At 51.1% G+C, this 13,812-nt stretch overlaps 1 protein-coding gene across 5 annotated transcripts in view; it reads left to right on the forward strand.

The window, feature by feature from the left end:
* Positions 1-13,812, forward strand: part of LOC143764603 (polyadenylate-binding protein 1-like) — a 76,072-nt gene that overhangs the window by 33,406 nt on the left and 28,854 nt on the right. For all 5 annotated transcript variants that reach the window (XR_013213233.1, XM_077250337.1, XM_077250346.1 and 2 more), the window contains exon 10: positions 3,224-3,574. Coding sequence is in view for 4 of the 5 variants with exons in the window: in XM_077250337.1 (XP_077106452.1) it covers positions 3,224-3,574 (351 nt within the window). In the remaining variant the exon portion in view is untranslated. The remainder of the gene's footprint in view (positions 1-3,223; positions 3,575-13,812) is intronic.

Below are 13,812 nucleotides of genomic sequence, written 5' to 3' on the forward strand. Positions count from 1 at the left end.
GTGGAACGGGTGCAGACAAGGCCTCTACCACCATGCACAGTCCTGGCCAAGATATTTCACTATAAGGATCCGGATACCATCCTACGAAGCTCCATAAATGGTCCAAGAATCTCCATATTCACAGATTATTTTGTTGATGTTCAGAACACAAGTGCGCAGTTCCTGGAGAATAAAAAAACGGCTGTGGACAATGGCTTGCTCCTACTCTAGGTAATATCCGGCCCACTTGTGGGTTGCTGCTATGAATTCAATATCCTTCTTTGACTCTGCTAAGGACACTCTCTCCTAGTTGGATCAAAATGAAAAAAAAACTTTGGGCAGAAGTAGAATGAGATTAGGACCCGGCAAAGAGTGCCTGGAAACTAGGCTTGAAGATGCCTAGGCTTGACTCCGGTCCTCCTGGCTGCTACTTGAATAGCAGTTTTGTACTTGTAATCTTCATTCTACCCTCACTTCTTCATCGGTATGCTGTTATGGGGCATGGATGACTGTTGGGCATTAATGTTGAATATGCATAAAGTTTTGCAACTTTAGAACGATGGAGAATTTAGAAGGTTGCTTGGTTTCCCCCCATTGTGACTGCTACATCCAAGGTTTCGACTTAGGCCCTGGTCCCTTAGAGAGCACCTGTTAGGGCATGGTCGCAGTGGCCAAAATGCTAGTGTTGAAATTTGGGTTATGTTGAAGCATAAAGAGGGCACAACCGACCCTCAGGTTGCTGTTTAGGTTTACATCTGATCTAGAGTGTTTCTTCTTAGTCATACCTAATGTTGTGCAATGCCACGGATGGAGATAACCTTTTCTGGAATACCCCTATCTATTCCGCAAGGCTGACTTTCATGGCTAAAAAGATTACCTTATTGCCGTGGAACGTAAGGGGAGTAAATGAACCTGATAAAAGGAAGGCGATCTTCAATACCATGAAGAAATATCAGCACGTAATATTATGCCTCCAAGAGACTCACATGAAGGAGCATAATACATATCTATTACCCCCAGCCTAAGGGTACTATCTCACAGTGGCACTTTGGTCGCTACGACGGCACGATCCGTGACGCTCCAGTGTCGCTCCATTATCGCTCCAACGTCGTAGACTGCGGTCACACTTCGCAATGCACGGCGCTGGAGCGATAATTTCATGACGTATTTGCGATGTAGAAGTCGTACGGGACAGTCGTACGGGCATGTCACACAGTGACTGAATGAGCGCACAGTATTGTACCGCCCAATCAGCACACAGGAGGTGGAGAATTTGGCGCTCCTACGTATCAAGCTCCTCCACCCATTACATCGTATACAATATCGTGCACACCTTTGTTACATGATGCGATCATGCCGCCACAGCGGGACACTTGACGATGAAAGAAAGTTTCAAATGATCTGCTACGACGTACGATTCTCAGCGGGGTCCCTGATCGCAGTAGCGTGTCAGACACAGCGAGATCGTAAGTATATCGCTGGAACGTCACGGATCGTGCCGTTGTAGCGACCAAAGTGCCACTGTGAGAAGGTACCCTTAGTGGTCTCGAGCTATCATGCAACATTCTCCAAATATTCACGCGGAGTTAGTATTTTAATTAATCATACAATTCCCTTTCACTGTATTGACCAAGAAATAGCTAAAAAGGGATGATACATCTGTCTGTGTGACACAGACACTAGGGACAGTGCACACCCGCAGGTTTCCACGCTGCCATATTTCGGTCTGTGACACGGACACTAGGTACAGTGCACACTCGCAGGTTTCCACACTGCCGTATTTCGGTCTGTGTGACACAGACACTAGGTATAGCGCACACCCACAGGTTTCCACGCTGCCATATTTCGGTCTGTGACACAGACACTAGGGACAGTGCACACCCGCAGGTTTCCACGCTGCCATATTCCGGTCTGTGACACAGGCACTAAGGACAGTGCACACCCGCAGGTTTCCACACTGCCATATTTCGGTCTGTGACACAGACACTAGGGACAGTGCACACCCGCAGGTTTCCACGCTGCCATATTCCGGTCTGTGACACAGGCACTAGGGACAGTGCACACCCGCAGGTTTCCACACTGCCATATTTCGGTCTGTGACACAGACACTAGGGACAGTGCACACTCGCAGGTTTCCACGCTGCCATTTTTTGGTCTGTGTGACACTGACACTAGGGACAGCGCACACCCGCAGGTTTCCACACTGCCATATTTCGGTCTGTGTGACACAGACACTAGGGACAGTGCACACCCGCAGGTTTCCACGCTGCCATATTTCGGTCTGTGACACGGACACTAGGTACAGTGCACACTCGCAGGTTTCCACACTGCCGTATTTCGGTCTGTGTGACACAGACACTAGGTATAGCGCACACCCACAGGTTTCCACGCTGCCATTTTTCGGTCTGTGTGACACTGACACTAGGGACAGCGCACACCCTCAGGTTTCCACACTACCCTATTTCGGTCTGTGTGACACAGACACTAGGGACAGTGCACACCCGCAGGTTTCCACGCTGCCATATTTCGGTCTGTGACACGGACACTAGGGACAGTGCACACTTGCAGGTTTCCACACTGCCGTATTTCGGTCTGTGTGACACAGACACTAGGTATAGCGCACACCCGCAGGTTTCCACGCTGCCATATTTCGGTCTGTGACACGGACACTAGGGACAGTGCACACCCGCAGGTTTCCACGCTGCCATATTTCGGTCTGTGACACGGACACTAGGGACAGTGCACACTCGCAGGTTTCCACACTGCCATATTTCGGTTTGTGTGACACAGACACTAGGGACAGTGCACACCCGCAGGTTTCCACGCTGCCGTATTTCGTTCTGTGTGACACGGACACTGGCGACAGCGCACACTCGCAGGTTTCCACACTGCCATATTTCGGTCTGTGACATGGACACTAGGGACAGTGCTCACCCGCAGGTTTCTACGCTGCCATATTTCGGTCTGTGTGATACGAACACTGGCGACAGCGCACACCCGCAGGTTTCCACACTGCCTCACGATCCGTGTTATACAGTGGCAGCATGCAGTATTCGGGGCATGCACTGTAAGGCAGCGTTTGCACCCGTCTGCGATCACGGCAGCATGTTACGGTTGTGACTGAGCCCACCTTTTAGTGACGGCCATGTGATCCCGTCCTCACCCCATGATATCAGACTCCTTCGTGAAAGTCTCCAGGATACATTGTTCGGCATTTCAGTATTTCGTATATAATCTTGTGCAGGTGTAAAGCCGGATGGAGAAACCTGGAGTGAAGACTCTGTGAATAAGCCCCCAGCACTGGTTCCAGGAGAATCGCACTCCTTTGCCTCGCCGCCCACTGTGCCGCCTCCACTCATCCAGGACGCCTCTACAGTGGATCCTTCCAATCCCAACAACTATAAATCTACACCATCAACTTCGAGAGAGTCGCAGCCCGGTAACTCGGCTCCAACAGCTAACGGTGCGTCGACCACAAAGAGAGGAGAAAGCCCAATTCATCTCTCCCCAACAGAGGAATCCTCGCATGGGGAGATGCAGAAGCTGCACGATAAACCCATCACTGCGAATTCTGCCGCCGGACGAGATCTGCCAGGTGAGCAAATATCGCTGCATCTACTTACATTGGGCCTGAGAGCTAACTGCAAACTGAACTATTAAAGGTAGAGTTGAGCGACTTTTACTTCTTTCGGATCGAGTCGGGTTTCGCGAAACCCGACTTTTCAAAAGTCGGGTCGGGTGAAATCGGCCGATTATTGCGAAAAGTCTGGGGCCGACTGAAACACGAAACCCAATGCAAGTCAATGGGAAATCAAAGTCGGCAGTGAGTGGAAGACAGGAAAACACCTACAGTGCCCATTTTAATGCCAAAAACATCAATTCATATTACTGAAGCTTGTCAATCTTAATTTACTTTATAATAATAGTTAGGCATTGAAAACTGGGGTCATTTGGCTAAAGTTGTGGGGGGGCAGGGCTGGCTCAAGATTTTCCCAGGAAACGCGGAATACATCACGGCGGTGGAGCAGGGAGAGGTAAGTATTTCAACTTTGCAAGTGCTGTGATCCTGAGCAAGCAGGGGGGGCCCACTCGTTGGCCTTGGCACTGGCACAGGGCCCCTCAAAGTACGGTGGTGTGTTTGACGGCGGGTGGCGCCTCCCACCGACAGAGACAATTTTGCGTACTATGAGGGGCCCTGTGCCAGTGACGTCGCCAACGAGTATGCACCCCCCCCCCCACCTGATGAAGGAACCTGCACTTTCATCTGCACCTTCCTCTTTGTCCCCGTGTAAGGTGGTATAGTATGCGGGGAGGGGAACCTGACTTTCAGCAGGGTCAGATTCTGGCTGTGTAGAGTGCCAGGGGAATGTAGTGATCTGGGTCAATGTACCAGCAGACTCATATAGCAGTGGCTGGGCAATGGGCAGGATGAGGAGGAAACACAGATATAGGCCCAAATAATAAAGTAGGCTAAATGCAGTTCAAAATTGGTAACAGGACTAAACTGGCGGCATTGCTTTGTTCAGCGGAGGACAACTTTAATGAGAGGCTGACACAGTTAGTAGGCCCAAATAATAAAGTGGGCTAAATGTCTGCCAAAAAATTGTTCATAAATAAACAGGCGACATTGCTTTGCTCAGTGTCGGAAAATTGTAATGAGTAGTGTAACGGGGTCTGCTGTGCTGTAGTAACTCTTTCAGCACCACCACGTGGTTCCGGAGGTCCACTTTGCTTTGGCTGGATTCTGAATGAAGGACGCTGACTGGAATTCCTTAGATTACATGAGAGCATATAAAATATCACTGCTACTCCACATATTTCCAGTGTGACACTCTTTACTCACAGAACACAGAATATATCACACAGTTACAGAGGGCGGGTCAATTGACAAACAGCAAGCCAGACAAACATTACAATAGCCGCAGGTGGCCGGAGCCTGCTGATATTCACTGTGGTAATTACAAAGGTGGGGGAAGGTCAGAAGGAGGATATCTTGTCTCCTCTGCCCAGGGGCGCAGCCGGTGGACTGATGCATTTCACATGGAACCTATTATACATAATATATACTGCATAACAAATTCTTGGTGCTGGGGGTTCTGTAACACGGCTCCCCTTTTCAGCGACGCGATCGGCATACACAGTCTGATCCTTAACGGATCGGTTTGGGGATGACCGAAGTTTATGGGGTTGGTACAAGTTCCGTTTGTCGACTTAGTCCATTGGCATTACCGTTTTGTTTGCCGGGTCTGTAGTGGATGGTGAAGTCCAGAGGTTGTAGGGCTAAACTCCACCGCAGTAATCTGGCGTTGTCTCCGGAGACCCGATTAAGCCAGACTAGGGGATTATGGTCCGTTAGGAGGGAAAACTGTCGTCCATACAAATATGGTTGTAACTTTTTGAGTACCCATACTACTGCCAGGCACTCCTTCTCGATGGCTGCATAGCTCACTTCACGGGGCAGTAGTTTCCGACTCAGGTAAGCTACCGGGTGTTCTTGGCCGTCCGGCCCGACTTGACTCAGTACTGCCCCCAATCCAAACATAGAAGCGTCCGTGTGCACAAGGAAACGTTTAGTTGGATCGGGTGCGGCCAATACAGGGGTATTGGTGAGGGCGTCCTTTAGCTGGCGGAAGGCTTCCTCACACTCTGGGGTCCAGGTTACCTGGCGGGGTTGGTTCTTACGGGTCAGATCCGTGAGGGGCTTGGCTACGCTGCTGTAATTGGGGACGAATTTCCTGTAATACCCTGCTGTCCCTAGAAACGCCATGACCTGGGTTTTAGTGCGTGGGGTGGGCCATTTGGCTATGGCCTCAATCTTGGCTGGTGCTGGTCGCTGTTTCCCACTTCCCACCCAATGTCCTAAATACTGAACCTCCGCTTTGCCCACGTGACACTTGTTTGGGTTCAGGGTGATTCCGGCCTTGTGGATCCTGTCTAATACTGTCTCTAGGTGATTTAGATGCTCTTCCCATGTCGCGCTGTAGATGTCGATGTCATCCAGGTAGGCACAAGCATAGTCCTGGAGACCATCCAGAAGCCGGTCAGCCAGCCTCTGGAAGGTCGCAGGGGCATTCTTCATCCCGAATGGCATAACTCGAAACTGGAATAAGCCGAACGGGGTGACAAATGCCGACTTGGGAATAGTGTCAGGACTAAGGGGAATCTGCCAGTAGCCTTTGCATAGATCGATGGTGGTCAAATACTTTGCCCCCGCCAGCCGGTCTAACAGCTCATCCACGCGCGGCATGGGATACGCATCCGTCACAGTTTTCTCATTGAGCCTGCGATAGTCTACACAAAACCGTGTAGTCCCATCCTTCTTGGGCACTAACACTACGGAGGATGCCCAGGGACTATCTGACTCTTCAATGACCCCTAAACGCAACATCTCTTGTATCTCTTGTCGCATCCCTTCTCGTACAGACTCCGGGACGCGGAAGGGGGGTTGTCGCAGGGGGGTCTGATCCTGGGTATCAACCTTGTGTTGTGCCAGGTGGGTGTACGCCGGTCTCCCTGAAAACATCCTCTGTCGCTGCCTCAACAACGCCTCCGCCTGCTGTCTCTCCCGGGGACCTAAGTCTTCACCCCAGTGTACCTGATCCCATGTTTTAGACTGAGTCCTCTCCCCTAAGACGTCAGGCAAGGGAAGTCCGGCTACATCCTCTGCTTCAGGTGCACAGATGGCCACTACCTCTTCAGGGCGCTCCCGATAGGGCTTCAGCATATTCACATGGAACATGCGGATAACCCTGGGGTCGTCACAATCGGCAACATTATAGGTGGTGTCGGCTATTTTCCCCACTACCTGGTAGGGCCCCTGCCATGCAGCTTGGAACTTGTTCTGCCTAGTAGGTTCTAACACCAGGACCTTCTGTCCTATCTCAAAGGTGCGTTCTCTGGCCCTCCAATCGTACCATACGCGCTGGCGCCGTTGAGCCACCTGCAGGTTCCCCCGTACAGCCTGGGTCAGCTCCTGTAGGCGGTCCCGGAATTCCAGCACATAGGGTACAATAGGTACCCCTTCTATGGTGCCCTCTCCTTCCCAGTGTTCTAGCACTAAGTCTAGGGGTCCCCTTACCCGCCTCCCGTATACCAGTTCAAACGGGGAGAACCCTGTGGATTCTTGGGGTACCTCCCGATAGGCAAACAGGAGGTGTGGCAAGAATTTCTCCCAGTCCCTATAAGTCCTGGTAAAAGTCCCAATGAGTTGTTTCAACGTTCCGTTAAAGCGTTCACACAACCCATTGGTTTGCGGGTGGTACGGGGTGCTCCTAATGGACTTTACGCCGCACAGCTTCCACAGTTGGTTGGTCACTTCTGCTGTAAACTGGGTACCCTGGTCCGAGATAATCTCCCGGGGAAATCCAACCCGTGAGAAAACCTGGAGCAGGGCAGCCGCCACCGTGTCTGCCAATATGTTAGGTAACGCAACCGCCTCTGGATACCGTGTGGCATAATCTACCACTGTCAATATATACCTTTTCCCTGACGGACTGGGTTTGGCTAATGGCCCTATCAGATCGACCGCTACTCGGCTAAATGGTTCCTCCACAATGGGGAGGGGGCGTAATTTGGCCTTGCATCGATCTCCCCTCTTGCCAATGCGCTGGCAACTGTCACAGGTCTAGCAGTACTGACGAACATCATAGGTTACCCCCGGCCAATAGAAGTTTTGTGTCAGACGATGCCTGGTGCGACTGACGCCGAAGTGCCCGGCTAAGGGTATGTCATGAGAGATTCACAGTAACTCCTGCCTGTACTTCTTGGGAACTACCAGCTGTCGTTTTATAGTGGGGCTCGTCCCTGTGTGGTGCTGCTCTGTGATCCGGTAGAGGAGTCCCTGCTTCCATACAAACTGTTCCCCTTCCAGTACCCCTCTCCCCTCCTGTGCCTTCCCACGATATCCCTCCAATGAAGGATCCTCAAGTAACTCCCTCTTAAATTCAGCTGGGGTGGCCCAAGAAATGTGTCTGGCTATGGGAATACGTGTAGGGCTGGGATGTCTTACTTGGGCCTCCTCTGAGTGTGATTCCGCCTCCGCAGCTCGAGCTTGTCTCCGGGTGGTCACAGGATATGTCTCAGCCAGAGGGCCGACCGAGAAGGCAGACAACATGGGCCCCAAGTCATTTCCCAGCAAAACGTCTGCAGGCAAATCCTCCATCAAGCCGACCTCAACCAGGCCATCCCCGACTCCCCAGTTCAGGTGAATCCTTGCAGTGGGCAGTCGATGTATGGCTCCCCCTGCTACACGGACTGCCACTGTCCGGTCCTCCTCTCTTGGTCCTGGACGAGATGAGGCTTCACAAGGGTCAAAGTTGCTCCAGAATCTCTTAGTCCCTGCATACGTTTCCCATTAACCCACATGACCTGTCGATGCTGTTGTCGATTATCTGCCCGGGCTGCCTGCACAGGGTCTACTTCATGCAGCACTTCCTCCATCTCTTCCACCCCTTGGTTAGATGTAGCCCCCAATGCTGGGTCAGCTTCGCCTTGGTAGCAGTGTACAGCGGCCCGGCTGAAGGTAGCTGTTCCCGCCTTTGGCCACTGGGTACGCTGAGACCGGTTGGGACATTGTCTTTGCAGGTGGCAGGTGTGATGGCAGGTGATGGCAGGTGTGGCATCGCGCCCCAGGGGGACTGTGGTAGGTTGGGCTTTGAGCTGGTCCCCCGACAATCTTCTGTGGTTTGGGGGCTTCCAGACCCATGGGAGGACCCCTAGTGACCATCTTTGATCCGGCCGACTGAGACCTCCTGGCATCATGGTGTTCGTCGGCCAGACGAGCGGCCTCCTCAAGAGTCGTTGGTCGTCTGTCCCGAAGCCATTCCTGTGTCTTGGGGGTTAGTCCATTAAAGAATTGCTCTAACAAGAAGAGCTGGAGGACGTGCTCCTTAGTGGTTGCTTGGCTCCCTTGTACCCACTGTAGCAGTGACCGCCGTAATTTACAGGCCCATTCAGCGTGGGTATCGGTTACCCGTTTTATAAGTCCACGGAACTTTTGGCGGTATGCCTCTGGTGTCAGCGCATACCGGGCCAAGATCACTTCTTTAATCCGCTCATAGTCCATACAGTCCTCATCAGGTACCGTGCGATAGGCGTCCGCTGCCCGGCCTGTCAGCTTGCTGGCCAGAATCTGAACCCGTTCCTCCGGCTTCACTTGATGACGGGCACACTGCCGCTCAAAGTCCTGCAGAAAGCCATCAATGTCTTCCTCTGCCTCCCCCAACTGTCGGAAGGCATTATACTGGATTTTTTTGTGGCTTACTGTTGAAGGTACCTGGGCGGAGGCCAGAGCTCCCCCTGCTCGCTGACTCTCCTCTCTCCTCGCTGCCATCTCCATCTTGGCCAGCTCCACTTTGGTCCGCTCTGCCATCTCCATCTTGGCTAGCTCTATCCTGGTCCGCTCAGCCATCTTTTCCTTCAGATCAGTACGTGCATCAGCCATCACCTCTCGTATGATCTCTACTGAAGGGTTTGGGCCATAGAACACCAGTCTGTTCTTTACCTCCCTCTGGAATTCAGTCTCCTCCACGTTCACATTGGGGGGCGCTGTACTGTCGTGTTCCATGATGGCTGCTATCAAATCTGCTTTTGTTTTGTTGCTGGCGATTAACCCTCGAGCTTTCACCAGGTCTTTTAATGTAGTCCTCTTTAACTTCTGGTAGTTGTTTTCCATTCATTCCTTTCCTCCTGTAGAAGGGGTCTCATATCCCGCTGTCTGCCACCAGTGTAACGGGGTCTGCTGTGCTGTAGTAATTCTTTCAGCACCACCCCGTGGTTCCGGAGGTCCACTTTGCTTTGGCTGGATTCTGAATGAAGGACGCTGACTGGAATTCCTTAGATTACATGAGAGCATATAAAATATCACTGCTAGTCCACGTATTTCCAGTGTGACACTCTTTACTCACAGAACACAGAATATATCACACAGTTACAGAGGGCGGGTCAATTGACAAACTGCAAGCCAGACAAACATTACAATAGCCGCAGGTGGCCGGAGCCTGCTGATATTCACTGTGGTAATTACAAAGGTGGGGGAAGGTCAGAAGGAGGATATCTTGTCTCCTCTGCCCAGGGGCGCAGCCGGTGGACTGATGCATTTCACATGGAACCTATTATACATAATATATACTGCATAACAAATTCTTGGTGCTGGGGGTTCTGTAACTTGTAGCAGACTAAGTTAGTAGGCCCAAATAATAAAGTGGGCTAAATGTCTGCCAAAAAATTGTTCATAAATAAACAGGCGACATTGCTTTGCTCAGTGTCGGAAAATTGTAATGAGTAGCAGACTAAGTTAGTAGGCCCAAATAATAAAGTGGGCTAAATGTCTGCCAAAAAATTGTTCATAAATAAACAGGTGGCATAGCTAGGTACAGGGGTGGGCTCCTCTGCTGAGTAGCAGACAGTGGTAGTAGGCGCAAAGTATTAACTGGTCTAAATGGAGGCCAGGGCCCATGTATATTTAAACTATCATCTACCATTTCAACAAATTTGTATTGGCAGTGCCATTGAAGGATTTAACAGCACAGACTACACAGTGGTGGAGCAGGGAGAGGTAAGTATTGCAAGTGGTAGAGCACTGTTCGAGCGGGGGGGGAACACTCTCGTGGGCGGCAGTACTGGCACAGGGCCCCTCATATTACGACGGTGTGTCTGACGTTGGTTGTGCACCACGCCCGTCAGAGACACTTCATTGTACTATGAGGGACCCTGTGCCAGTGCCGTCGCCCAAGAGTGGGCACACCGACCTGTCCAAGCAAACGGCACTCGCACGGGTGCTTGCGCCAGGTGGTGACCACGGCCCTGTGGGGGGAGTCAGCCCATTTAGGGAGGTATAAAAATGGCCTATAGTGGACATTCAGCAGCTGCAATTGGAGGAATTGGAGCAGTCAGTAAGAGGAGGCCAAAAGCAATACATTTTTCAGGCAAGCTACATGTCATCAGGGGAAGGTGGGGCCAAAAAATTGGAAATCCATGATTGGTTCATTTTAATGAAGGTTAGATCATCAACATTTCAGGTGGCCAGACGTGTCCTTTTTTCGGTCAGTATTGAACCAGCAGCACTGAAGACTCTTTCTGATAGCACACTAGCTGCTGGGCAAGCGAGCTCCTGTAATGCATATTCTCCCAATTCAGGCCAGGTGTCTATTTTAGATGCCCAGTAATCAAAGGGGAATGACCTGTGATGGAGAACATCGATAAGCGGGAAAAGTAGTTCGTAACCATACTGGACAAATGCTGTCTCCTGTCACTTTGAATTGATGCAGCAGTCCCTGTTGTGTCAGCGGTCATTGCGAAATCACTCCACAACCTGGTCATAAAACCCCTCTGTCCAAGGCCACTTCGGATTTGTGCACCTCTAACACCTCTGCCATGTTGCCCACTACGGCTCGTGTGAGAACCATCACCGCCGCTGTGTGCTGGGAATGCCTGAACCAAACGGTCTACAAGAGTTGCTTGTTTGGTAGCCAATATTTGCTCAACGTTCTCATGTGGCATTATATTTTGTAATTTTCCTTTATATAGTGGATCCAGGAGGCAGGCCAACCAGTAATCGTCATCGGTCATCATTTTGATAATGCGGGGGGCCCTTTTTAGGATACGCAAGGCATAATCAGCCATGTGGGCCAATGTTCCAGGAGTCAATTCACTGCTTGTGCTGGGTTGAGGAGCACTTTCTTGCAAATCAACATCACTTGTGTCCCGCAAAAACCCTGTACCTGACCTTGCAATGCCACCAGTTTCTATTGCCCCCTGAGAAGCATCCTCCTCCCATAAATATTCTCTTCGTCCGCCACCTCGTCCAGGAGAGTTCCCTGAGCAGACAATGGCTGACTGTCATTAAGGCTTCCCACCTCCTCAGCTGCAGACGCCTGCTCCTTAATGTGCGTCAAACTTTGCATCAGCAGACGCATTAGTGGGATGCTCATGCTTATGATGGCTTCGTCTGCACTTACCAGCCGTGTGCATTGCTCAAAACACTGAAGGACTTGACAGAGGTCTTGTAGCTTTGACCACTGCACACTAGACAACTCCATGTCTGCCATCCAAGTGCCTGCCCGTGTATGTGTATCCTCCCACAAATAAATTACAGCACGCCTCTGTTGGCACAGCCTCTGAAGCATGTGCAGTGTGGAGTTCCACCTTGTTGCAACGTCGATTATTAGTCGGTGCTGGGGAGGATTCAGCGATCGCTGATGGTTCAGCATACGGCTGGAGTGTACGGGCGACCGGTGGATGTGCGAGCAAAGTCTTTGCACCTTCAGGAGTAGGGCTGGTAACCCCGGATAATTTTTCAGGAAGCACTGCACCATCAGGTTCAAGGTGTGAGCCAGGCAAGGTATGTGTTTCAGTTCTGAAAGGGCTATGGCAGCCATAAAATTCATTCCGTTATCACTGACTACCTTGCCTGCCTCAAGATGTACACTGCCCAGCCATGACTGAGTTTCTTGCTTCAAGTACTTGGCCAGAACTTTCGCGGTGTGTCTATTGTCGCCCAAACACTTCATTTGTAACACAGCCTGCTGACGCTTACCACTAGCTGTTCGATAATGGGACTCCTCGTGTGCAACACTGGCAGCTGCGGATGGAGTGGTCATGCGACTGCGCTCTGTGGACGAGCTTTCGCTTTTGGAGGAGGAGGAGGAGGGGTGGCGAACGCGTACAGCCAACTGTTTCCTAGATAGTGGGCTAGGCAGAACTGTCCCACTATGGTTGTCCCCTGTGGACCCTGCATCCACCACATTAACCCAGTGCACCGTGATGGACACGTAACGTCCCTGGCCATGCCTACTGGTCCATGCATCTGTTGTGAGGTGCACCTTTCCACTGACTGATTGCCTCAGTGCATGGACAATGTGGTCTTTGACATGGTGGTGGAGGGCTGGGATGCCTTTTCTCGCAAAGAAGTGCCGACTGGGTAGGTCATAGCATGGTACTGCGTAGGCCATCAGGTCTTTGAAAGCTTCGCTTTCAACCAACCGGTAGGGCATCATCTCTAACGAGATTAGTGTAGCAATGTGGGCGTTCAAACCCTGTGTACGCGGATGAGATCATGACTACTTCCTTTTCCTAACGAGAGTCTCTTGTAGGGTGAGCTGGACTGGAGAGCTGCATAGGGTAGAACTAGCGGTGGTGGTGGTGGACATGGCGGATTGAGAGAGGGTTGGTGATGGTATTCTTGATGTTGGCCTACATATAGTGTTTCCTACCAAAAACCTTGTGATTCCCTGACTGCTTTGGCCTTGCGACGATACCTCCACATTTGCTGCTGCTGGTGTCCTAACCGGTGGGCTTACAGTGAGGGAAGGAATGTAGCGTTGCTGGTTACATTCATTCTCAGCAGGTGCACCAATGGTACGGGACGTTTGGTAGTTAGTCCAGGCTTGCAAGTGCATGCTGGTTAAATATCTAAGCATGCACGTTGTATTTAAATTATGGAGATTCTTCCCTCTGCTAAAGGTCTTTGAGCATTTCTTACAGATAACTTTGCACTGATCATTCGGATCTTGGTTAAAAAATTGCCACACTACACTCTTCGTACTATGGAATACATTTTCAGGCATTACACGCTGTGCTACTTTCACCGGATGGCCACGCTGTCCTAAAGCTGGTTTTGTTTTTGACAAACGTTTTTGGCCAGATACGGGCCTGCCAGATGAAAGCTGTTGCGATGTAGATGGCAGCTGCGGATCATCCTCCTCTAGCTTCTGAGCTACTGCCAGCGGCACCCTCTTCCCCCAATGGCTGCCAATCTGGGTCAACCACTGGGTCATCTATCACCTCCTCTTCAATATCATGTGCACCTTCCTCTGTATCACCGTGTAAGATGCT

This window comes from Ranitomeya variabilis, chromosome 1, assembly GCF_051348905.1.
Source record: "Ranitomeya variabilis isolate aRanVar5 chromosome 1, aRanVar5.hap1, whole genome shotgun sequence".
Lineage (NCBI taxonomy): Eukaryota > Metazoa > Chordata > Amphibia > Anura > Dendrobatidae > Ranitomeya > Ranitomeya variabilis.